A 26,610-nucleotide genomic window follows, 5' to 3' on the forward strand; every position below is an offset into this window, starting at 1 on the left:
CAGCATCCTAAGCCAGGATCTGGATCTGCATAAAGATTCATATGACGACTGTTGCATAAGATGAAGCTCCGGTCTTGGATCTTCTCTAGCTATATGCTCACCAATCCCGACAATGAAGATTGAGACTCTATAAAGAAGCCCAATGATGTGAAGAATTCGCAAAAGGCTTTCGTGAGGGCAAAACAACTGTCTATCCCAAGCTGTGTTTGTGACTGTGCCCAGCAAAGCCTTGAAGAACAACTCAGAAAGGTCTGTCATTCAGTCCAAGGTAGAAGAGAATGCAATACATGTGGTCATAGGAGAGAAACAGCTGCAACATGCTCATGTGCATAATGCAACATTAATGGAGCTTTTCCTTTACAACATAATGAGAACATCAAGCGACTTCAGCTGGGCAGCAAGTGTGACGAACAGATTTATTATCCCAATATACCAAGCAAAGGCACTGAACACTCTTTCCAACTTGAGCAGATACCCAAAGGTGGGTTTGGCGGGCAACGCCATCTGTATAGCCAAGGCAAAGAAGATCAAGTAGACGAGACAGGCTATTACCCTGATGCGTGAAGGGCTAAGCAAAAATAATATGGAACCTTTGGTTTCTACATGATTCACCATGACACTATCTTCTCCTCTGCACAAATCAAACGACTTCAAGGAGTCATTAAGGGTCAGCATACGCTCTTTCACTATCTAGCCTAAATGGCAATATCAAAAAGAATATATCTATTTTGGTTTGATATAATATAATGGGAGCTGCTCCCTTGGCAGCAATTTGCCAAAACAAAATGTTTCATTTTGTTTCACACCAAATAAGTTTTAATGGCAGATAGACTTACATCTAAGTTACCGGTTCGGGTTCAGATTCGGGTACGGATTCGCAGATTCGGGTACGGATTCGCAGATTCGGGTATGGATTCGTGGATTCGGCCAAAAAAAAATTCTTGGGTACTGGTTCGTCCGTACATATATATATATTTTAATTATATATATATACACATATATTATATATATGTTCAATATATACAATCCATACAAAAATAAAATATACAATGTGACTTTCCATACATAAATGATAAATCATAAATCATAAATCCATAATTGCCAATGCCAATAAATATTCATTTATCGCAAATGTAATCAGTAAACTAATAACTAAAGTCTAATATCATATTCATAATTTGCAAAAAAGATAATATTCAAGTTTCAAGTCTTTTTTAAAAAGTCCTAAAGGGGCAAATTAGGGTTTTCTTATTAAAAACTATTTTAAAAAGTCTTTTTTTATTGTTTTTTGACCCGTGGGCCCCGTTTTTGGGAACCCACAAGCCTGGGTTCATGCGGGTCCTCCTGGGTTCACCCGGGTCCTCCTGGGTTTGACTCGGGTTCCACCCGGGTCCTTCCCAAGTGGTCGGGTTCCCTGTGGGTCCTACCTGGGAAGGACCCGGGTCGAACCCAGGTCGAATCCGAGACGAACCAGGACCGGGCATGAACCAAGACCCGGACCCAGGCCAAAAAGGGAAGAACCGGTAACTTAGACTTACATACAAAGACACATAATATCTATCAAATTTCATTTTAATAACAAGTGCACATGAAGAAGAGAAGGTCCATCCCTGTTGAGGGGATAAAACACAAGCATAACATAAACAAGAATATTTTATGACTAAGGCCAAATCAAGGATACCTCAAAACTTAATTTTCATGATGTGAAAGGGAAAGGGAATCCAGGCCCAGCCAGAGCAGCAGCAGTTTTTAGAAGGAAAGATGGGAGTTTTGTAAAAAGAGGATCCTTTTTTCTTGGCAAGAAAACCAATAATCAAGTTACGGGCCTAGTACTTTTGGAAGGAATAAAAATGGCCATAGCTTCTAACACTAATTATTGAGAATTATAGGAAGACTCAAAAGTGGTAATAAGTAGATTTGGTAAGGGATCATCAGCAGATTGGCAGCTTAAGAATCTATTTAATGGGACAAAAATTGTAGAAAAAAGATTCACGAAGTGAAGTACATGCGAGTGAATCAGTGCCCATTCTCAGCGAACATAAGTGAAGACTGTAATGAGTGGAAGATAGAATCCATGTTAGAAAGGGATCCAATTTTATCTAAACCACCATTTCCTCCAAATTTTCACTCTCCATCATCTAGCTAGTAGTAATTATGTCTTAATGTTTATAGTATTGGCAAATGAGTTGAAATCAGCTGGAGCATGGGACCTTTTTGCAGGTGACATGGTTTGTGCACAATTTAACAAGCCTATTGAGCTAGATGTGGTGGTGACAGAAACAGAGAATGGTGTAGTTTTAGCTCCTTCTTTAGAATGACTACATAGTTTAAAATTGAGTCTAAATTTTGTTTTTATAAATTATTTCTGTATTTGAATGTAAAAGTGGTTTTAGAAGTGCCTTGGTATTTTCTTTTAGGGTTGTGGACCCAATAGAACCCATATTAATATATAAAAAAAGGATCAATTTTATATTAAAATTCAACCCACATCAATGCAACATATGAAGGATTGCCTCATCCTATGTAACTCAAACCAATCCCTCTTGTGTCTCCTCCCATTAACCTATGTACCATCGCATGATCAACATCCCAACATTTGGTTGGAGTCTAATGATACATAAGAATCAATTGATTCTGAAGTTGCAAGGCACTAGGCCAAACCACCAACTTCTGCAATTGTTAGAAGTAAGCCTATTCATCTTGATTAACTATATGAATTTGTAAGTGGGGTAGAGGGACAGTGCCCCACACGTAGGGTTCTATGAGTAGCATCCCCAATTGGGTCAAGGGGAAACATCCCTCATGGGAGGGGCGAGGAGGAGAGCGAGGAGTCTAGGGACAGCACCTCCACTGAGGTCAAAGGACAATGCCCCTAGCGCACTCTCTATAGCAATACAAGGCAGGGTAGAGGGACAAGCCCCATACCACCAAACCCAAATTAAAGCTTTTGACACCACAAAAGCCCTAATGGCATATGCCATATTTCATAATTTATAACTTTTAAGCTAATGATGCAATTTCGATGCTCTCTTGTCTTATTCTCATAACCATTCTTTTTTCTTCTCACAATTATTCTCCCTGTTTGTCTTCTTCTTCACAATATGGAAAATGGAAAATTTGACTTTATTTTTAGTTTTTGGTTGTTAGTGTGACTTTTTAGGATTAGGGTTGACGTAAATAGGTGTGAGAGTACTTGTGGGCCCCCCATAAGTTTTTTTCAATTCTCTGTTTTTTTAAGTTGCATTTATATCGATTGGATTGTACAAGATGGCTACCCATCCCAAGAAGGGCCCAAATGTCCCCTGGCCATCCTAAGGATGGCTAATCGTCCCAAGGCAATTCCTATCACAAATTGGATGTACTTGTAACATTTCCATTTGTTCAAATCGAGTATGAGGTGGGGAAATTTCCTACCTATACATGGATCCTCAAAATGTCCCCTATAGCAGACAAGGTCAGAATATACAAGGGACACATCTCTAGGGTACATAGGTAGCAATGGATCCATCAAAAAGGAATTTTAGATTCAAGTAACACCCAATAGAAAATGACTACCAATTGAGCTAATGATACCATATAATGTCTAAGATGTCCCATATAGGATGGTATTCTCAATCCCTTCCTTACTATATAAATTTGATGGCCTATTATGGCCTATCTTTAGCCTTAAAGATGTGGCCCACATGGGCCTTTCCCCCATCCACCAGAAGAACCTTGACCAAAGGCTTTATGCCCCATTAGAAACAACTTTCAAGTCAGGCCTTGAGAGTAGATAATATATCAAAATAAATGGCTAGACGTATAAGAGACAAAAAGCACAAGGACAAAGAAGACTCATCACTTGTCTTTAGGATCTAATTGGTGTCCTCCAAAGAGCCTCATTAAATATCTATTTTACAAAATCAATCCCATCTAGTTTCCTTCAATAAGTAGAATTTGTCCAATTCCCACTAACAAACGCCCTTTTGGTACTTTCCTTTGCCACAGATAGGGACTACAAGGTGATGAAAACCACTGAAAAAATATCATGGTTAGGACAAGCTCCCTTTTTCGATTAACTTCTTCAACAATTGAGAACCTAGGGGCATTGTATTTAATTATGTTATTTGCTTTCTCCACAATAGGTCTGAAAAAACTAATTTGCCAATGTCCTCTGCATGACATAAAGGCAATCAAATTCTTCCTACTATCATATAAAATTTAGGTGTTGCCTAGACTATTTGGACAACATTTTGGACGCCATCTCCACTACAACTTCCTCTATTTGGTTATATGACAAATATGCACTCTTAACTTATCAAAAGCACCATTAGGGTTTAGGAAAACAACACCCACAAGGAAGCAAAAAAATTTAGAAGCATGAACCAGATATATCATATTTTTAGAAGCATGAACCAGATATATCATATTTTTAGAAGCATGAACCAGATCCAATAATGAAATAAGCATATTTCTAGAAGCAAGCAAGTAATTTCTTTCTCCTAGTCAGCAAGGAAGGATAGAAGAAGAAATGTATTGTCACATATAGGAGCTATTAACATGTCGACTTAACATTTCAAATGGTAGGTGCACATGCATATCTAAAGTGAACATGTTTATTCAATATACATATGTCTAAATACCAAGCTAACGTAGAAAATTGATAACTGAAGTTCAACTTAATATGCAATGTGTATTAAAAAATTAAAAAATTAAATAAAAAATAATAAATAATAATAATAATAATAATAATAATAACAATAATGAAAGGTATATTATACACCAACATATAAAATTAAAAGATGTTACAACTTACAACCAATCTTTTTAGTCAAGAAAAAAAGTTAGCAGAAGTATCAAAACTTGATGATCAGTATTTGTTGAAGTAAAGCAGATCTAAATGGCTATAGCAATCAGATTGCTCTCAGATGAAGAGATGAGAATCAATCTCCAATAATTGCTTGCATGCACATGGTGCAAAAGCTCCACGCTATCAAAACAAACTGAAAGAATCTTCTGTTATTACAGGGAAAAAATCCTTAAAGCTCAATAAATATCATCCAACATCATTGAAAAGATTAAAAAACACTCAAAGAAGAACCATGTATGAAACTGCAGCATCACAATCTCCCATTCCCTTCTTAAGATCTCAAAGATGACACGAACCATACTTTTAAAGAAAGAAAAACAAATCAAGAGTGGGCATTAACACATACATCCATACTTTTTCCATCCAAGACATGATACCATTAACACATTTACATCTGCAATATAAATTCGCAATATAAATTCAAAAGAATCCTATTCTTACCTCCACCATATAATCATATGCATTTTCTTCACTCACTTCATCTTCAATTAGTGGTTACAAAGAAAACTAAATAAAATTTAAAATATGAACAAAAATTATATAAAATTTAAAGGTTGAAAAATGCATACAATTCAAAATTTGTAAATAGAAAATATAAAATTGTATACACTTCAAAAGACAACCATCAAAATAGTTGTTATACAAGAAGGTTCACTCTATATAGGCCTACTGGGCAAATTATACATAAACTAAAATTTTCTGTTAAAATAATACATGTGGAAACTACATTTGTATTTAATACACAATAAAAGTGTAGAAACATGCGTATCAATACTCTCCTAGCTCTCACTATCTTTAAGAGATGCCAGTTTGAAAAATTCAAATTATGTGCATCTAGGGACCCTACAAACTTCACCAATCAATCTAAAAGGTCCAAAAACCTACCAAATGACTATTTGTTCACCCAACAAGGATACTTGATGCTAGAATCACACCATGGGAGCATCACTAAATATTAAAATCCTGAAATTGAATAAATACTATCCAGACTCTAATTTCTTTTATCTTCTTCTCTATCTTTTTCTTCTAATAGCCAGCAACAAGAACATTCATCTGTCCAATAAATGAACATCTCAACAAGAGATTCATACAAGAAATGGGTTAAGTGTTGCTCAAAGAGGCTTGCGATTCCGCTTTTGCAATAACCATATGCATTTCCCCCAAACAATGTAAGCTTTCCTTGTAATTTTGTTTGGAATTGAGTGCAAGGGTTCTTCCTTCAGAAGGTATAGTAAAGATTTCAAGTCTAGAAATTTGATGAGGTGATGAAAGAGCGAGAAGTCACAAGGAAATTTTGCTTCGCAAGGTATAAAAAAATGTTGTCATAAGTCATAAAGGAGAAGTTGTTAGAACAATTTCAAAGTTGAAATAAGGATTTCATCCATGGAAAAAAATTGAAATATTATAGAGAAATGAAGATGAAAATCTGGAACTTGATAAGGAAATCACAAGAAAATTCCAAGGTGTGAATGAAGAATGCAAGAAGAATCCAATGTTTAAACAACGGAAAAGATGAAAATGAAAGAAATTCCAAGGAAAATCAAAGAAAAATGAGGAAAATTTGAACTCCTCAAACAAAATGGAGGAAAATATGTGAGATAAGGGAGGACTTTCGCTCAACAAGCTTTTCACAAGTATAGAATTCATGTAAAAAATGCAAAGTCCCTAAGTTCGAATGAAAATTAAGGAATGAGTAACATGAAGAATGAACAAACGAATATCATTTTCCTTGGATAAATTGCAAAATCCTTAACTTGGAAAAATCCAGGAAGGAGGAAAATCCACGAAAATTTGGGAGCATAGAATTTTTTCCATGGAATGCTAAAATCCCCGAAAATTGCACGGAGGCTTGAATTATTTTTCCTCAAGTGCTTGAAATCTTACGACTTTTCAAGGGCAATAATGTCAACTTTTTCCATGCACCTAAAAAATCTACAAAAATTTGATGAAGTGCAAATTTTTCCTTGACATGAAAGAATTCCATGAAAAAATAAGGTTGCAATAATTTTTCCATGCAAGACGGAAATCCACAAAAAAGGCATGAGCTAAAAAAAATCGATAACTCCCTAGAATCCCTGAAATTTTTTATCCATGAGCACTTAAAATCCACGAAATTTGTTGAGGATAATTTTTATTTTCATGGCTAGTCGAAATCCATGACTCTGTGGAGGGGTTTGGATGAGTTATGGACAAGGTTGGATGTGTTTGTGGTGAAACAGTTGGATCAGAGATGGCCGACTTCAAAAGGCATTGCAAAATTTAAAGCAAGTTAAATAAAATATGGAAAATATGAAGTTTGGCCCACCTCCTTCATACTTGGTTTGAACACCCATAAGTGGATGATGCAAACAATTATTTTTTTCATTCACTCGAATACAATTCAAACAAATCAAGTGAATTAGGAGCAGAACAAGCGCAAGTTCCAGCCGGTTGAAGGTGATCCTCATCAAAAGAAATCTGGTTTCAAAGCGAACTCCAGCAAATTATAAGCAATTTTCATCAAGGAAGATCAGGTTCAGGACTTAAGAAGGTGAATTTCCAGAAATTAAGAGCAGCAAGGGTGCAAATGTGTGTAGAGGAAGGTGAGTCGTAGGTTGATTTGAGCAAATTCCATAACTAACCTAGACATTGTCCAGACCTGCATCAGCATCACAACAGTTTTCCAGAACTTTTTAATATTGAAATTATAATTTCTAGAACTGTTAGAGACAAAATTAGAACTTGTCAAGGTTCAGTTATTTTTGGAAATTTGGTGCAAAAAGTGGAGACAACAGTTTTGAGAAGCAGTTTTGTGAATTGTTGGTGTGTTTCAATGCATTTCACAACAGTTTGAAGACTATTTTTATGAATTCCTTTTAGAACTCTTCCATATGACTTAGGAATGCAAGGGTGTGAACTCCATTATTGTCATGATCATCTTGCATTATACTTACATTGGGTTTTATTCATTATCATGATCCAAGGAATTTGCTCTCTTTTCAGGTATGATTGCCTGGAGCATCAATCACAGAGGTGGATAGCAAATCAAGGACAACACACACACACACATATATATACACATACACACACGCACACACACATATATACACAGTGTGTGTGTACACACACACACACACGCACCCACCCACATATACACGCACACACGTGCGCGCGCGCACATAGATATATATATACATACACATACAAATATATATATATATATATATATACACACACACACACATATATACACATGCACACGCATACATACATACATGTATATATATAGAAATATATATATATATATAGAGAGAGAGAGAGAGTAAACACTAAAAATCACGTTTTACATCAGGATCTTATTAATTTTATACAATATATACCTAGTTCAACAAAAAAATGTGACTAAATTTAAAATTATATTTACATCACTGATAAAAATAAATAAGGGGAGTGTAATTATGGGAGATATTTTTGGTGAAGTGTTCAAGCTTTCAAAAAAAGGCATTCAAGATAACTGCATATCAATATGGAAGATTTTAAGAATGTCTAAGCCTAATACAAAGGCACGGATCATTAACTTTCTTACCAGTTGCATTTAAGTAATTATAGAAAGATAAATATATATAAATGTTGGTTGGTGTAAAATATTTCACATAGAATTAACATGATAATGTTAGATCCATAGCCTAATCTTGTTTTTTATTTTACTTGTTAAAGAATGTTAAAAAAACAAACTTACCAAATTGTGTCAAACAGAATATATTATCGCATATAAAAAAGTATACAAATATGCTATTTTCATACCAAATATCAATCAGATTTTTAAATAGATTAGAAATGAATTAATACATGTTTACGTTGTCAAGAAATCCAGCAATTCTGGCATTCAAAAAATATTAAGAACTTAAAAATTTTAGAAAATTAAAAATCTTTAAGAATACCAATTATCAAGTAAGGCAAGTACCTCCATTTCTTTGAGCTTCTGCTATTACATGAAGAGCAAGGGTTGTTTTTCCTGATCCCTCAGGTCCGTATATTTCGATCATTCGACCCTAGAAAAAATTCAGTTAACCGGAATCTTACTATCATCAAATGTAAGAAAATCAAAATTAATTATCCCATAAACTCAATATCAACAACAATAAAACAATGCATCAAAATAAGGAAAAGAGGGGTGTGTGTGTTGCTCTCCAACAGAAATTGTTCACTCTTAAGGTAATTCATCAGATAAGTTCTCCTCTTGAATTAAACAATAGATTATTTGATATGAAGGACACAATATTACAAATGCAATGTAGTATTTTCAACCTTCTTGCAATTTTTCAATGCACTGATTCACAAATGAAAATGGTACTCAATTCAGTTGTCTTATGATCTTATCCATAGAACAATAACAATATTACTCACATGACACATCTTAATGCAACTCAAAAAACAAACACCAAAGGATGTAATGTCCCCTTTTGGGAATTTCCTTTATTTTATCCTGAAACAACCACTCCAACTTAAGGTCAGAAGTGTACTACAAACTTTACCCAAACTGAAGACAATTTATTATGATATTTAACTTAAAATTTTAAGAATAATTCAAAGGATAGGACTTATCTTGATAACTTTCTCTGATCTGTATACTTGATATTCATATATCTCAATGTTATACCGTTCTGCTGCTTAACTGAACCCTCAGATTAGAGTCATAATAAGATAGACTCTTCACAACTTATGCCATAGTTCTCTTCTCAAATTTTGCTATAATCACCTTCTCAAATTGGTCATAAGCCTGCCAAAAAAATCTCTTCTCAATCTGCAATCAATCCTTCTCGAATCTGATATAAGTCTGATCACAAATCTGTCACAATATAATTACAATCTCTCTCTCTATCACTCTTAACATTCTATTACATGCATCCTCGAATATTTGTTCGAAGGTCTGATGTGATCTTCTTACATACCTCCTCCCTCTCAATCGAGTCTTGCCTTAAGAATAAATATCTTCCACATACCCCTTCACGAGAGGTAGTATCTCTTGAAAGAGATATCCTTTCTAATGGACACAACCTTTGGTCGATTCATGTAAACAATTCTTATTAGCTTAATACAAGTCGTGCCTTTCATCTCATGTCTATTATATGAATCACTGGCTTTAATCAATGATTCTTAACAAATCTTTTAGTGCTGCCTTTACAAACATAAGCGCTATCACTAACATGATCAACTTCTTCCTTGAATTCTTTAATGAATGTATAACTATTATTTTATGGGTCACAGCAACTTTGACTCTAAACACTGTTTTATATTATTAGGAAAGTTGGTCATCATCACAGGTTTAGTGTTTTATTTACACTAACTATTAGTTTTTCTCATCACTGCTATTATACATCGTTGTCTTTAATAATTGTATTAATACCTCGTGGACTAATCATATCTCATCAAAATCCCAATCTTATCTTTGGCGCTACTTTATTTGTGTGATACTGATACAAATTATTAATTTTATATGGTGGCTGATATTAATCATATAATACGTTGCTTTTAATATTACTTCTATATCCATATATTGCTGTCTATGATCATTGTCCATGTTTTGTTGTTGAACGCTGTCCTGGGAGTCTATAAAGTGATTGTCTTTGTATTTATTCTATTTCTTAATGAAAATGGAACAATACAAAAATAGCTTCAAAGTCTTTGTATTTATTCTATTTCTTAATGAAAATGGAACAATACAAAAATAGCTTCAAAACCTCTAATGGTGGAGTAGAACACTCCCAATAATTAGCTGCCTCCGTATTTGCAATGATTGTCTAAGTTTTTTCTTTGCCGATTGTCTATAGAAAGTCGCACACATTTAATTGCAGTTTGTTCTTAGTTTATGATTAATGTAAATTATTTCCAAGTCCGTTCCTTCAAACAAGTCGCTGCTTTAGATTGCTGAATAGTTGTCAAACCAAGAGCCTTCCTTCTTGTCGGTTGTGGGTCTCTCTTCTTTTCGACGTAGCAAAGAGTTGGAGATCTTCCACTAGGACTATGAAGTTGTAGTGGGATGGTGTGGCAGAGAATGTTGCATCTAGCATAATCATTTCTGTTTTCTAAGATTGTGGTGGAGTTAGTATTTATATTTATATGTTGTCTTCATAGCTATAAATTCATCATTAATAGAGACATTTAACGAGACTATCTTCATTGTTTTCTTCTTCATATATTTACTTTCAGGTAATGAATATATCTCTATCCCTTAATAATTGTTGCTCATTCAGTCACAACTAAATTGTAATTCTCCCCACTTCACTTCTGCTTAATATTCATCATTAATAGTCTTGGTCATTCTTAATACATCATCATCAAACCATTTGGTTTCAATTGCATCAACTTCATTATAAAGATAATACAAGGAACTTTCTCAATATCAACAATACTTGATGAGGTCCAGTTTGGGTACATCACAAAGGAAGTTACATGTGCAAGGCTCTTTCCAGCAATACAATCTCTAGAAAGACTCTACAAACTATACAAGTGTCATATAGAACACTCATCTTGCTAAATAGGATGCTAGAGGTGCAAGACCCTCTACAATAATGATGGTTGTTGTGTGGAGTTGGTGGGCACAGGCCAGTGCTCCTCAAAGGAAGAATGGAAGAAAAAGATCATTGATGATGATTGGAGGTCCATTGTAAGGTAAGAAATTAATAATGTTTGTAACTTGTAAATTATTTTTGTTTTACAGATTTTAAATTTTGAAAGTTTTAACATTCACTCTGTCATTGAGTCATATTTTTTTGAAAATGTTGTTTGCAAATACCTGTTCTCTTCCATCCCACCATTTATGAAGGGTTTATGAAGGCCCTTCAAAAGATGTTCAAAATTGAGGAGGCATCGAAACTTCGATAGCAGTGGATCACTTTTATCAATCTTTTGGATCAAAACATTCAGCAAACCAAAGGGCAAGACATATAAAGCTACCTAAGTTTTAACCGACCCTATTTGATAGTAAACAGGTCATAGTCAAGATGCAATAGAATTGTAGATGATTGCATCAGTTCCTTCGCTGCGGAGTGGAATTGGTCCACACACTATTTCATTGAATTAATCAACAGAAATAGGCTTAACTTCTGACAAACTCCTTAACACTGTCAAACTCTCACCACATTTTGGGGTGTTGATCCTGCAAAAGCCACACAAATTGATGAGGAGGCACACAAAGGATTGGTTTGGGCACCATTGGATGAGTCAATCCCTCATATTGAGAGTGACTCAAATTCAAACTCAACTTGCATGAAGTTGAAGATGGCAGGCAACAAGTAGATCTAGTTGATATGTATTTTTTTTCTAAAGTCTTGTCAATTTGTAATTGTGGCCTTTGCTTTTGTTGTACTTGTTAAATGTGCACAATGACAATTAAAACAATTGTGCATAGACTCTCACACGAATTCTCAAATCAGCTCTAATATCATGTAATATGGTTATATGATGAATATAGTGAATCCCTTATAATACAAATAATTTAAATTTCTTTTAGTTTTTAAATTGTCATCCCTTATCATCTCCAAACAAATGCCTCCCATCCTTGCCATCCCAGTTATATGATGAATATAGCGAATCCCTTATAATACAAATAATTTAAATTTCTTTTAGTTTTTAAATTGTCATCCCCTATCATCTCCAAACAAATGCCTCCCACCCTTGCCATCCCAAAAGTACATTTCTTGTCATCCCCATTTGGAAACACTATGGAACTTAGTCAACTATCAATAAAATTAATCCTTCCTTTTGTTGACATCTAGATTTGTACTTTAAAATACTAATTTTTGAAATTGCCTAGCCAGTATATAAAAAAATTTCCCTAAATTTAATCAAAGCACAACAAATTAAAATCAAACTCTAACAATAGAAAATCTTAGATTAAGCATCAGTTTGGATTTGCTTGGGCTTATGATGAAATGTAGGTGCTCAAATGAATTTGTAACCCTTTGGCAGCATGTTGACAATTTCCTACATATTTGAATTTATGATTTTCGACAATTTTGTAGACATTCAAATAGATTCAAAGATTGATAAGAGGTGGATGAATTTGTGAGAGGAATCGTATATTTATACATTTATAAGATAAAAATATGAACGGTCAAGATAAAACTAAAGACTAATTTAGAGTTAGCTAGTTTGATTAAGTAATTAGCTCAGCTGATTGATTAGTCAACTAGTTTGACTGATTAGTTAACTAGTTTGATTGCTTTGTCAACTAGTTTGATTGATTAGTTAACTAGTTTGGTTGCTTTGTCAACTAATTTAATTTATAGTTAACTTGAATAATTGATTAGTTACAAATTTGACATGGAGTCGAATGTGAGTGAGGATAATTAGTTTATTTATTTATGTATTTCTTTTGATTAGATATGTGCATGAATGAATTAAGAGCAAATTAATCAATTAATTAAAGGGTGATGTTAAAGGGAATTAAATGGGATTAATCAATTAACGTATCAAGATTAATTAATTAACATGGTGTTTTAAGAATTAGCATGATTAAATTAATGAATCGATAAGATGATTAGTTGACGAGATGACTATAGGATGATTACAGCATTGAGGGGGCAACCTAGGTGTCTACATTTTCCCCTCTTTGAAAGGGCAAAATGACTTAAAGAAGTGTCTTTTCAAAGAAGTAGAAGGAAAAAGAATGGATGCAAGAGAATGCCCCAAGTAGCATGATGGTTAGGGAAATGCCCCTCAAGAGGGCATGCAGGGATTAAAGATATGAATGGGCAATCATAATGAGAAGAGGGGTAATGAAAGGAAAAATTTGGCCTAAAATGGATGGATCGAAATCAAAGGTGGTGGGTAAGAGTGATTATGAAGAAAGGTTAATTATGGATGAGTTATTGGAAGAAATGGTTTTAGTAAAGAAGATGAGTGTGAGTGTTGATAATGTGATGACAAATGTTGTGAAAATCGCATTGAATTTTAAAATTTTGAGCAACATAATTTATTATAGCATATACCAAGATGCTTCATGATATGGGAAAACCATGATAACATTGTCAGAATATGTTGCAAGACTGATATAGATGCAGCAAAAGAGGAAGTAAACACAACAAGGCAAGAACAATAACACACAAAGAAAAACAAACAAATCAAACTTTGCTCATCCCTAATTACATTTAAAACCCACAATATTTGGATCAACGATAATGGTAGCTTTGTTTTGCCCCAAGCAACAATCTATGCAAGAGGGTTTAATAAAGCTGCAATTTGTTTTTAATGAATGGGGATTTTAACAAAACCAAGGAATTTTCGAAATGGAATTTTATTTTTCGATTTTCGCAAAATTTCTAATGTTCTTTTATTTGACTGAAGCTTCAGTTTTGTGATCTTTTTCTAATGCTTTTAGCATTCTAATGTTTTTCTATTGTGTTAAATGATTTTGTAGGTTTTCTAGTGTTTTTTTATTTTTTCAATTTTCTCATGTTTTTAAATGTCCAACCATCTTTGTGTCATTCTGACATTATGCTAGAGTGTGCTATGAAGAAGAGTGTATATACCAAGATTTTTCCAAAACATGTAACATGACCCTTCTATGTTCTTATCAAGGTCAGAAGTAGGAAGAAGGAATGGGTGCAAAGGACAATGACCGGAATGGTCTTAGGATGTCGAGGATTGAGAGGAGTGGGGCTTAATCGCAAGTGCAGGGCACTTCTAGACAATAGAATACACACAAAGCCAAAGAACTAGTTTCATCATGGTACTTGCCCAAGGTGCCATAAATACAGTTTTCAGTTGTGTAGAGAATTTCTCAACTTCTTTTTTTATATATCTAATTCTTTTGCTTTATTTTTTGCCTTTTTTATTTATTGATTTTTTTGTTTTTGATAGAAGCAACAAACCCTTCGAGCATGGAAGCATTTGAAATGTATCATGTTCATAGGTTTGTCAAACTTGTGTCCATCTTATATGATCAGTTTTATGCTCCTAACCGAATTTTAGCAACGACAACATAGGGGCCCAGCCAATTAGGCTCAAAATTGTCTTTCTTTTCATAATCCTAATTGGTGTTTCTTTGAACTTCTTTATGAACAAGGTCACCAATCTCAAACTCTCTAGACTTAATACCTTTGTTGTAGCTTCTCTATAGCATGTTTTGATATGCCTTCAAAAGATCAAGTGTGTTGAACAGTTTTTCATCAAGGAGTTCCGACTCATGAAATGTGCAACTTTGTATTCCTTGTCATCGATCAAATCATGTAAGGAGGCGTGCAAAGAAAGTAGCTCAATCTCAACGAGCAGGATGGCTTCAGCTCCAAAGACAAGGGAATAAGTATTAAAAATGGTAGAGCAAAAAAAAATTTTGCAGATCAAATCATAACTGCACATAAAATAGCACAAGAATAATATATGTTAATTTTAATTGATTTTCAACACAATGCATCATGGATTTTAAAAGCCAAATATATTCCTATATAAAACTAAACCTCAACTACTCCAAAATAACTAATTCCCAAAAACTGTTATTTTATTTACCAACTATTGTGTAATTTATTTTTTGAGTTTTTATTTATTATATTAAACTATTGGTGAAATACTAACTCCAACATTCCCCCCCTTATTACATCAATTCGAACTGTAAAGTCCCCACTTTGAAATATAATTTAATAATAAATGATAACAATCAAATTAAAATACAAAAGAATAAAACTAAATATAAAAATAAAAGTATAATTAAATATAATTAAGATTTGATTAAAGTTAATGAATGGTCAAAAGGCATGAAATGATAAGTTGTGACTCCCCAAATATGAGGTATAAAAGGGGGGAGAGAACTCATTTGAAGAGGGGATAATTTGGGAATGGAAAGTGCAGATCTGATTGTGAAAGGCTGTGTCCCTTTCGAAGGGCAGAGCTGCAGGAATAATGAAGAGTTGCACTCTTTCAAAGGGTGTGTCTCTTGCCAACGGGCATACATGATGAAGAGGTGTGACCTCTCCCGCAAATTGAGAGATAAAAAGGAAAGGAATCAAAAGCATCCAGTGGCATCACCATGGATCAAATCAGATCAGAACTGTTATTAAGTTACAGGCAGTAACATCCTTGTTCTTGGTGGTATGCATGGGGATGTGTTTAATAAGTATGCTTAATATATGAAGCCCGATAATGTTCTTATGCAGCATAAATAGTAATATTAATATGAACTGCAATATGTATGACAGTCATACTTAATTTCATATATATATTCATAATACATAAGAAATTAGTATACGTATAGTCTAAAACATGTTATTACTATCAGTATTTAAGAAGATGGGAAGAGATGTTCCAAAGAGGGGCAGTCTAAATCCAAGAAATAGGTTAAGTCCCAATATAGGGTGGGGATCAGCGACCCATAAGCCTTGAGGGTATGGACCCAAGATAGGTAAGAGCTTCAATCTGTAAACTTTGAGGGAACCTATCGTATTTGGTCTCTAAGCGCGCGCTTTGGTAACATACATAGACCCTTCTCCCTTAAAATTGAAGTAGTAGCAAGGTCTGATAACTATATTAAGAATTATGAATAAGGAAATTATCATCTAATGAGGAAAATAAATAAGAAATTGTTAATAACTAATAAATTGAAACAAAGATTGGCTTCATGATTAGTCTCTCAGTGAATTTTATATATATTGAAATAGATTATGTTAATCAGGTAGGGGACATTACATGAACAAAGGGTAAACACCAAACTGAACACATCAATGAAACTCCTGACTGTCAAACCTACAAAATACCTATGAATCAAAACATACTTTATTATCCACAAATATACCACTCCTCCCATGAATCAAGAGAAACTCCATTATCCACAAGAAAAGACACCAACCATCTATGAATCGAGATTCACTCAATTATCCACAACACAACCTCCAATCAATTCTGAATCAAGACTTACTCAATTATCCACAGTAACACACCGGCAAAACTATGGATCAAGACCAACTCAATTATACATAAGCATTGATCACCAAATCTACAAATCAAGACACACTCTATTATCTGCAAACCAAACGAAGTTGGAATGCCCCCCTTTCTCCATGAAAGGACTCAAGATGAAAGATAAAATTGATGCTTCTCATGCAAGATACCATCTCTGAGCAAGAAGCTAACTCAAGATGATAGACGTCCATAACTACATAAATTGCCAAGTTCATCATTGCTAAGAAGTATGGGTTTCCTCCTAGTGCATGATGGGCAAGGACTCATTAAAAGATAGCAAGAGAAACATGGTGATATACATGAAGTACAAAGATCTGGAAAGCATTTCCTTTTAGAACCATTATTATCATGTCCGTCAACTCAACATTCTTTGACATGTAGAAAAAGGTACATGAAGTATGCCATCTACTTTTCATCATTCTTGTAAGCATTACCCCAAAAAAATTAGGACGCGGCTAATCTCCACACAAAACAGCACTCCGTACAGTTTCTAAAATCTGCAAAACCCAATGGAATTTCGCAAAAAAATTTCAGTAGCTAAATGTTCATAATCTACATCCCCATTGCTGTAAAAACAACAAAAATTCAAGCAAAAAAACATTATGTTTTGCAGATCTGGAAGTTTTTTTACAATGCCATTTTGTGTGGAGATTAGCCACTAGCTTAAAATTATTTGATAAGTACAAATTGTGCAACAATGTTAGAGCACATATACAAATTGAGCATTAAACGAAAAAATATTTTGCAGCAAAACGAGACTAAGGCAATTGGGCTCAACAATTCTAAGCTTAAGACTAGCAATATTAATCCAAAGAGATCCATCGCAATCACTTACCATATAAATAGTGACAATTGAAAAAATTGAAGTGGGACTGTTCCAAAGTTCCAACACTCGCCAGACTCGGCAAGTCCTGGGCCGAGTGACCCTAGGCAAGGTCTAGGGGCTTGGACCCGGACTTGTCAAGTCCTGGGTGAGTCTGGGCGAGTCCAAGCAAGTCCTTGGACTTGCTGACCCGGCCCGGACCCGGCAAGTCTCAATGGCAGGACTCGGCCGACGTCAAGCCAATTTTAAAACAAAAACAAAAAACTTTGTAAAAGTTGTTTCAAGTTGTTGTTTTTTTTTCACTTATATTGCCTCCTTAACTCTAAACGAGATCTCATTTCATTGTATTGGAAAAATAGTAGGAGAAGAGTGAGTTGTGAGGAAAAACGAGAGTGCACAGTAGGGCAACCAGCAAGGAGGAAGAGCAAAATTTATTCAACAAATCGCATTGGGGTAGCATAATACTTGCATTTGGTGCATCAAGAGCTTGTTAGAGAGGATTGGAAAGAGGTTGCATTTAATTTCAACCTTGTTTTAAGAGGTAAGATTGATTTTTTTTGTTTTTTTTGGTGTTTTATAAGCAAAATTTATTGTTTTTGTTTTAAACATTTGTATTCATTTTCTTTCAAAGAAATCAGCAAACCCTACCATATAGATTTTTTTTTTTCAAAACTTAAAGAAACCAGCAAACCCTACAATGTACATTTTTTTTGAAACATTGTAGGGTTTGTTGGTTTCTTTAAGTTTGAAAAAAAAACAATCTACATGGTAGGGTTTGCTGATTTCTTTGAAAGAAAATGAATACAAATTCTATTATATTGTTGTTTTTTTCAAAAAAATTCTATTTCATTGTTTTTTTTTGTATTAGTTTATAATTTAACAGTGCACAAATGTTCATTTTTTTGTAATTGTGTCCTATTCCAGCAACCTTCAACTTTTGAAAACCATATTTTTCACAATGTCTAGTTCTACTCCTACCCCTAGAACTTACCCGCGTAGAAGAGATCTAGCTTGGATACATACTGAATATTTTCTTGGGCAAAAAAGAGGAGAGACAAAGTGTAAATATTGCAAAACAATCTTTCATGGAGGCATAAATAGATTGATATACCACATTGTTGGCATACATGGCATGATGCTGATCCTTGTGAGAAAGCAATTCTTGAGGCTATTCGTGAGTGCCAAGTGCAATTAGAGACATTTGAGGCTCAAAAAGAAATGAAAAAGAGGCAAAGGGAGGAGTTGGCGAGCATTGGTTCAGGTTGTGTTGGAGATGCTTCTTCCATGCCTCCATATCATCCTAGTGCGAGTGCTACTGCTTCTATTAGTGCTAGTGCTAGTGCTAGTGCTAGTGCTAGTAGTAGTGGGAGTGCAAGCATTGGTCCTAGAATTCATAAATCTAGGATGGATTCTTTTATTGAGCCACACAATACTCGTGGCTCCCAACCTTCGCTTGAGAGCATGGGTTGGAACAAGGAGGTACACGATAAGGCTAAATGGCACAATTGGGAGATTTTGGTTCTGGTGCAATATTCCATTCTTTGCAGCTAGGTAATTCCTTTTAGTTTTTATTTGATTGTTTTAACTTTTTAATATTTACAGCTTTTTTTGTCTAATGAATTTTTATTGTGCATAGAGTTAGACATACTTATCTTATTTAATTTATTTGTGACAAGTCTCCTTATTGGCAAAGCAAGGTTGATGCCATCACTATTTGTGGGGCGGGGTTCAAAGCCCCTTCTGATTCTAAGTTAAGTGGCCAATTTTTCACAGATTCGATGGCTAATGTAAAAGCCACATTAGAGGACCAATGAGAGATATGGAAGAAGGGTTGCACCATCATGACCAATGGTTGGACTGATAGGAGAAACGGAAAGCTCCTAAATTTTCTTGTTTCTATTTGATAATTCGTATTTTATTTTTAATTTAAGATTTATTGAATGATCAGTCATCATTGAATTTGCTTTGTTTTCAAATTTCAAGTGGCACCATGTTCTTGAAGTCCATTGATGGTTCCGCAAATTCCAAAAATACCACTTACCTATGTGAGGTTATAGAGGTCATATATGAAGTGGGTGAGGAGAATGTAGTACAATTGGTGATCAATAATGTAGCAGATTATGTTGTTGCAGGTAAACTTTTGATGGAGATGCACCCATTTATATTTTGGTCTCCATGTGTCGCCCATTGCATTGACCTCATGTTCGAGGACATTGGTAAGATTGCATGGATCAGGACATGTGTAGAGAAGGCAAAAAACATTTGCAAATTTGTATACAATCATGCATGGGTCCTTAACCTAATGAGGCGATACACGAGGCAGAAGGAGTTGGCTCGTCCTAGAATCACAAGATTTGCCACCAACTTCATCACATTGCAATCCTTGATTCAAAGTAAGGCAGCTTTGAGACGTATGTTTGTTGGTAAGGAGTGGACTTCCTCATCCTATGCTAGGATGGTTGTAGGGGTTGATGTGGTAGATTGCATTTTTTATGAGCCAGGCTTTTGGACCTCTTGTGCTAAGATTGTGAAGGTAATATTTTTAAGCATTCTACATTATGTTTTAACTTTCAATTTTTATTCATATTTTTCTTTTATTTGCTTATTTTCATTCACAATTTCACATTTAAGTTAACTGATATTAGATAATGTTTCACAATATTAGCAGTTCATTAAGTGCTTGGTAGTTCTCCTATGAGTTGCTAATGGGGAGAAGCCCGCAATGGGCTACATATACGAGAGCATGGATAGGGCCAAGGAGGGCATAAGATCTGCCTATGGAGGGGATGAGAGTAAATATCGTCCCATTTGGGATATGATTGATAGGAGATGGCAGGTCCAGCTTCACAAGCCCCTCCATGGAGCAGCTTATTACCTCAATCTATCATACCATTTCTGCCCTAATTTCGACGTGGATGAGGAGATTCTTAGTGGGCTCTACTCAGTGATAGAGCAAATGTCGCTTGGTCATAGCAGCACTATAATCCACAAGCTAGAAGCCTTTTCTGATGCAGAAGGGGAGGTCTTCTCTCGTCAACTTTGCAAAGACAATCAAACAAAAATGCAGCCAGGTAAAAATATATATTTTAAGAAATTAAGAGCATAATTTCAATTTATTATTAATTATTAAATGAGGCTGATTTTTTTCATCTTTTTCTCATCTCAGATAGATGGTGGCAGATGTTTGGTCCTAAAACACCAAATCTTCAACAGATAGCCATTCGTATTTTGAGCCAACCATGTAGTGCTTCCCGTTGTGAGCACAAATGGAGTATGTTTGAGCACATAAACTCCAAGAGGCGCAATAGCCTGTCTGTGGAGAGGTTGAATGATCTAGTCTTTGTTCATTACAACCTTCGTCTTCGACAAAGACAGGTTATGGACAATGACACCACCCCAATCACACTAGAGGAGGTTGATCCAAAATCTGAGTGGATCAGTGAGGCTACAAATCTTGTCTTTAGTGGCTAGGACTTAGATTGAATCGACCAGGCAGATATAGAGGTTGAGGCTATAGCCATGTCAGAGGAGGAGGTTAGAGCACAAGCAAAGCTAGAGCCAGAGCCAGAGCCAGACACAGACACAGATGATGTTGGTGAGGGTGGAATGGAGTCACGGGCAGAGAGTATGGCTGCTGAATCATCCAGGACCTACCTTAGATGCCTTCGTAGGAAGGATGCAGGCTCCTCTGAGTCATAGACTTGTAGTTGTTTTGATATTTTGTGGAACATTTGATGTCATGGATTTCATATTCCACGAGTTTTGTAATATTTTTACATTTGACACTATGACTATTTATATTTTATATATCTATGGTTACTATTTCCTTCAGCAGTTTAGCTACAATTTGAGTTTAACAGTTTAACTTTATACTAATGTGATCGATGTATCATGTATACATGTGTACGTGATCAAATTAGCTTCTATTTGATCATGGTATTGTGTATTTAAGGTTTATTTAATAAATGGTGCATGAAACAAGTTTTAAATATTTAAAAATCTCTAAATTTCTTGGGTTTTTCACTTTGCCGAGTCCTAGCCAGTTTTTTTGCCGAGTCCAAAGTCCCGAGTCAGTCACCCTTGCCGAGTCCGAGTCTCAAATCTATGGATTATTTCACATACAAAAAACCACGCATGGGAATCTTGTTGACCAACTTCACACCTACAATCATATTAATAAACCACAACATTTTCTCTAGAATTTTCACATTCAATGAATCATAGAATTCCTTCACACTCAATCTAATAGACCTCATTTCAGCAAGCAAGGGCACATTCAAACTACTCTTTAAAATCGAAGGATATATCAAATATAATGAAAATGACACCATGATGTGTAGTGATCCTCAAAACCAATGCAGCCAGCACCCAAACTATCCATTCAATGGTTTGCTTGATCACACCCTCCACTAGGTTGATGCTCAATAGATTTACTGCCATTGCCATCAAGAACATCACCAATGGCACCACTGATGTCAGCATGAACCAAGTTGCTCATACTTGTACAGAACTAAGTACATTGAAACTCAAGTTCAGCACTTCACCAACACTATTGATAAGAAAGAAAAAGCAAAAGAACAAAGGAAAAGGAAAGCATATTTAAGTCTGTTCTATTGGTGTTCTTTGTCAGATTGGATCCTTCTTGCCGTGCTCTATATTGGTGTAGTTGCTGGATTATAATGTAATAATTGGTTCTTTTGTTAGCCCCTTATGGGCTGTTTAATAGTATTTGTTTCTAACTTGCTCAAATGAGCTATATTTGTACAATTTTTCCCTAATATTTTGAAAAGAAAAGATGTTAATGTCTGTCCTCCTATTCTTTGTAAAGTCTTTAAATTTTTGTGTGACTTAGAAGCAGCTGGCTCTTCTGGCTGAGGCAGCGTTCTTTCTTCTAAAGACCAGGGAATTATGTTACCACTGCGTATTGCTTCTTGTCCATGCCGGAGTACCAAACTGACCTTTTTAGGGCTCTCTTCTTTTGTCAACATGTTTGCCTCCACATCCAAGCAATCATTGGTTTCCTTGCATAGATAAGCACTCTTAATGTGTTCCAAATGAACCTCATCTAAAAACTCCCTATCATTCATGTGCTGCATGGTTTTGTCCTATATTCTTTCTATGTCAGACACCTCCCTAAGTAGTGCTACATTCATATATTTAGTGTTTATGCCTTTCCATTCTATTGCCATCTGTCACTATTGACCGGCTTTGTTTTACTGTTCAGCAATGCTTTTCGCCATTGGCAGAGCTTACTTTCCTCTTGCAGCAGCCTTTTGTAGTTGACTCTCTTCCCTTGCCCAACTAAGGTGTTTTGTCTTATGTGCAGATTTTCATGCATTTTAGCAGAGTTTTATGTAGCAAAGCATTATTTATCTCCTAATATTCCTTCTTTGTGCATAGTTCAATAGTCATTTTTTTTTTTTATTTCTTCTTTGTGCATAGTTCAATAGTCATCTCTTTTTTTATTCCTTCTTTGTGCATAGTTCAATAGTCATCTCTTTTTTTATTGAATTGCTAGATTGGGCCTTCTGTTTTTTGCATTTGGGGGGCTATGCTTTGCCTATTAAATCTGGCCATAGCATGAGAGTTTCTTGCGTGTTCTTCCTTCAAGGCTTCTAAGTAGTATGGAATTCTGTCACTTTTTGCCAATTCAAGGTGTCTCCTCCCCATTATGTCTGCCACAGTGTGAAAATTTATTTCCTGTTCTACCTTAAAGCTTCTTAAGTAGTATGGAATTCTTTGTCATATTTTGCCAACTCATGGTGTCTCATTTTCATTCTGCTTGTCATCCCATGTAATTGCCAATTTTATGAAGTGGTCCTCAAAGGTATTCAATACATCGAGAAATTTGACCTTTTGGATGCAGAGAGCTTTGATGTTTGCAGTATTATTAATCAAAAGAGAAGATGGATTGTTAATGACGAGAATCAAGCAAATGAACAACAAAATGATATCTTACATCCAGAACAACAATAGAGGGATGCAAGAATAATGGCAAGTCAAGCAAGCACTAGACAAAGAGGAAGTATGCATGTATAAGAGACAGTTGAAAAATCATGACTCCACAAAACTCGGCTGACCCTAATTTGACTAAGACTTGGCGACTTGGGAAGCCTCAGCAAAATTTTCAAACGTGAAAAAAATAAATATGTTCACAAAATAATCTTTAAAAACATGCATAATGATAGACTTTAGGGAACTGATAAGTTGTTGTTTTTCATTCACTAATAGACATCATGGATCATAGTTCAACAATCATATCATCATAAGTCTCAAACATCATATATCCATTCTTGTATTATGCAATCATAGTGGCCAGCAAACCATCAAAACACTTCATATGAGATCAGATTCATAATAGCATCTCATGCCGCTACATATGCAGCTGCCAATTCTGCTTCTTCTCCTCATATGGAGAAAGAAGAGCCATAACCTCGTGTAAAACATTGAGCATTACTGAATTTCAGGGTGAAACATCACTTCCACACATCCATGCAGGATGATATTTGAAGCAGTTGATGCCTTTGATCTTCTTCCCACAATAACCACACATTACTTGTCGTGTTTCTCCCTTGTCTTGTTTCTCCCTAAGGGATTCCATGCCTCCAAGTAAGGTTCATGAGGAGGCCACCAGATGCCATATCTCCAGCAAAAATTGAATTTTGAAACCTTGGCATATATAAAAAGCTTAAAAAATTTCAAATGTAAACCCTGGCAGCTAGCCAAATAATAGAAATATATTAGAAGAGACTAATAAAACCCTAGAATGAGAGAGAGAGAAAACAAAAATCAGAAAATAAAAAACCCAAGTAGTGACATTGTTAGGTTACATGCCTTGCAAATGCTGCCAAAAACTTGTCGGTACTCAAATCAATCAAAGATCACACAAAATATTTTGAAATCACTTGAAAATCCACTGAATGCTGTTAACATGTAAAAATGAAGTGTTTTGATGCTTTTCTGGCTGTGAACTGTTATTATGCATCATCAGGCAAGTTTTTTGGTAAAACTTGGGAGTTTTGGCAAGTTAACTAGTGAGTTTCTCACCAAGAAATACCAAAACTTGCAAGTGAGCTAACTTGCCCAGAATTTTATCTCATGAGTCTGATGTTTCAAACTGTGATAAGAGATGTTTTAAATGGTGTTACAAATGGATGCTAGAAATAAACCTGGATGATAATGTACAATTGAGAAATCCATGAACACTATTGAAGAATGCAGCTGCAAAAGCAAAGAAAGGAACATCCAAATATGGAATATGCAAACAAGGAAGAAGACCACGAAAATGAAAGCTTCAATCTTCCTTATTTGCAGAGAATGGACCACAATTCATGGAGGCATACCAAACCCCCTACCAATTTAAGTGAGGTCTAAACCTCAATCTCAACAAAAGCCCTTTTTTATAACATCACCTTGCCAGTGGGCAGTAAGAATAGACAACGTGATGAGGCAGAGAAAGATGCAGGAGTGACCCAGATAGGACTCCATAAAGTGCTGAAAATGATAAACTGAAGGATGAGGTGCCAACAGAAAGTACCAAAACAGGGGATATAAAGAAGTCAGCAATCTGAAGGCAGTAAGGGTAGGATGCCACACGATTGTCAACAAGCTGAAAGGAAAAAACTCAAATCCACAGATTGTGCAGGATGCAGATATTTTCATGTTTGAGAATGTCTCAGGCATGATGCAGTTTACCAAGAAAAACATGAAGGACCTGAGAAGTTTGCTCTGCAAAAAAAGTTTACCCAGAACGCTATGGTAGAAGAGAATAAATACTGAAGCGCACACTCCAATGGGAAAGATGGAACTGTTGCACTCGCTGATGCAGAGGACCGCGATGCTATTTGGTTTTTATGCGTTTACAGGTTAAACTTTAGTGTTGTTATTTGCCCATAATAATAGCAGAGACTAAACCTGTAAACTCAGTGCTTGAGTCTAGAGTTTGCTTGTTTTTAATACAGCTTTTTAAGCTTTCTTGGATGTTGTTTAACAATTTGATATAACTATGTGGTTTTTCCCCTTTTTTATGATAAAACTTTTTTACCTTGTAACAAAAGAAATACCAGTTTCTGAGACTTCAAATCATAGCCAATCAAAGTTAACCAGCTTAAAACAAGTTCCAAGAATATCAAGCATACCTTTGGAAGTCCCCCAATTCCAAGTGCAAGGTCAAGATTCAAAGACCCAGTTGAAATAACAGACACATTTCTACGAACAAAAAAGCGCCCCAGCCACTTGACAGATTCCTTGCCAAGATCGTCACTGATTTGAGTAAGGACTGCATGCAGTGTCGCCTCTTTTTCCGATGCTTTATCATCACTGGATGCCTCATCAGCATCGCATGCCTCATCAGCAGTAAATGCCTCATCAGCATCACATGCCTCATCAGCACCACATGCCTCATCAGCATTACGTGCCTCATCAGCATCACGTGCCTCATCAGCATCACATGCCTCATCAGCACCACATGCCTCATCAGCATTACGTGCCTCATCAGCATCACGTGCCTCATCAGCATCACGTGCCTCATCAGCATCAAAGTTTGATCTTACCTTACCTAAAAAGTACCAACAATTAAAGCAATGGAAATCAAAAAATTATCAAACTGCTTATAAAGTAAACAAAAACTACAAGAAACTAAGGGATGATAATGAAAGGATTACAACCTGTTTATACAAATGGATATAACAGCTAACAGTTTATTAAAATATTTCATTATATGTTCCAGCTTCACAATAGTAAAATGAAAAAACTAATGCAACCAATCAACACACATAAACATGAATATTTCAGTACAACAATATAAGTCATATTACAAATTAACAAGCTACAGAAAAATATGACATCCCCAAAATCATGGCCATTTTCATTATGAAATTCAACCAGATAGAATCCTGTAACTAAGAACCAAAGGTGATGAGGTGACCATGCAAGTGTGGGAACATAAGTCCTAATATTCCAGCAATATCATAACTGCCAAAACATGAAAGTGAAATGAAAAATT

At 35.3% G+C, this 26,610-nt stretch overlaps 1 protein-coding gene across 1 annotated transcript in view; it reads right to left on the bottom strand.

The window, feature by feature from the left end:
• LOC131057708 (uncharacterized) overlaps positions 1-26,610 on the bottom strand; it is a 52,043-nt gene that overhangs the window by 19,866 nt on the left and 5,567 nt on the right. Inside the window, exons 3-4 of the mRNA XM_057991860.2 lie at positions 25,745-26,163; positions 8,793-8,880 (exon numbers count right to left, since the gene is read on the bottom strand). Coding sequence (XP_057847843.2) covers positions 8,793-8,880; positions 25,745-26,163 — 507 coding nt within the window. The remainder of the gene's footprint in view (positions 1-8,792; positions 8,881-25,744; positions 26,164-26,610) is intronic.

The sequence above is a fragment of the Cryptomeria japonica genome, chromosome 10 (assembly GCF_030272615.1).
Source record: "Cryptomeria japonica chromosome 10, Sugi_1.0, whole genome shotgun sequence".
Taxonomy (NCBI): Eukaryota; Viridiplantae; Streptophyta; class Pinopsida; order Cupressales; family Cupressaceae; genus Cryptomeria; species Cryptomeria japonica.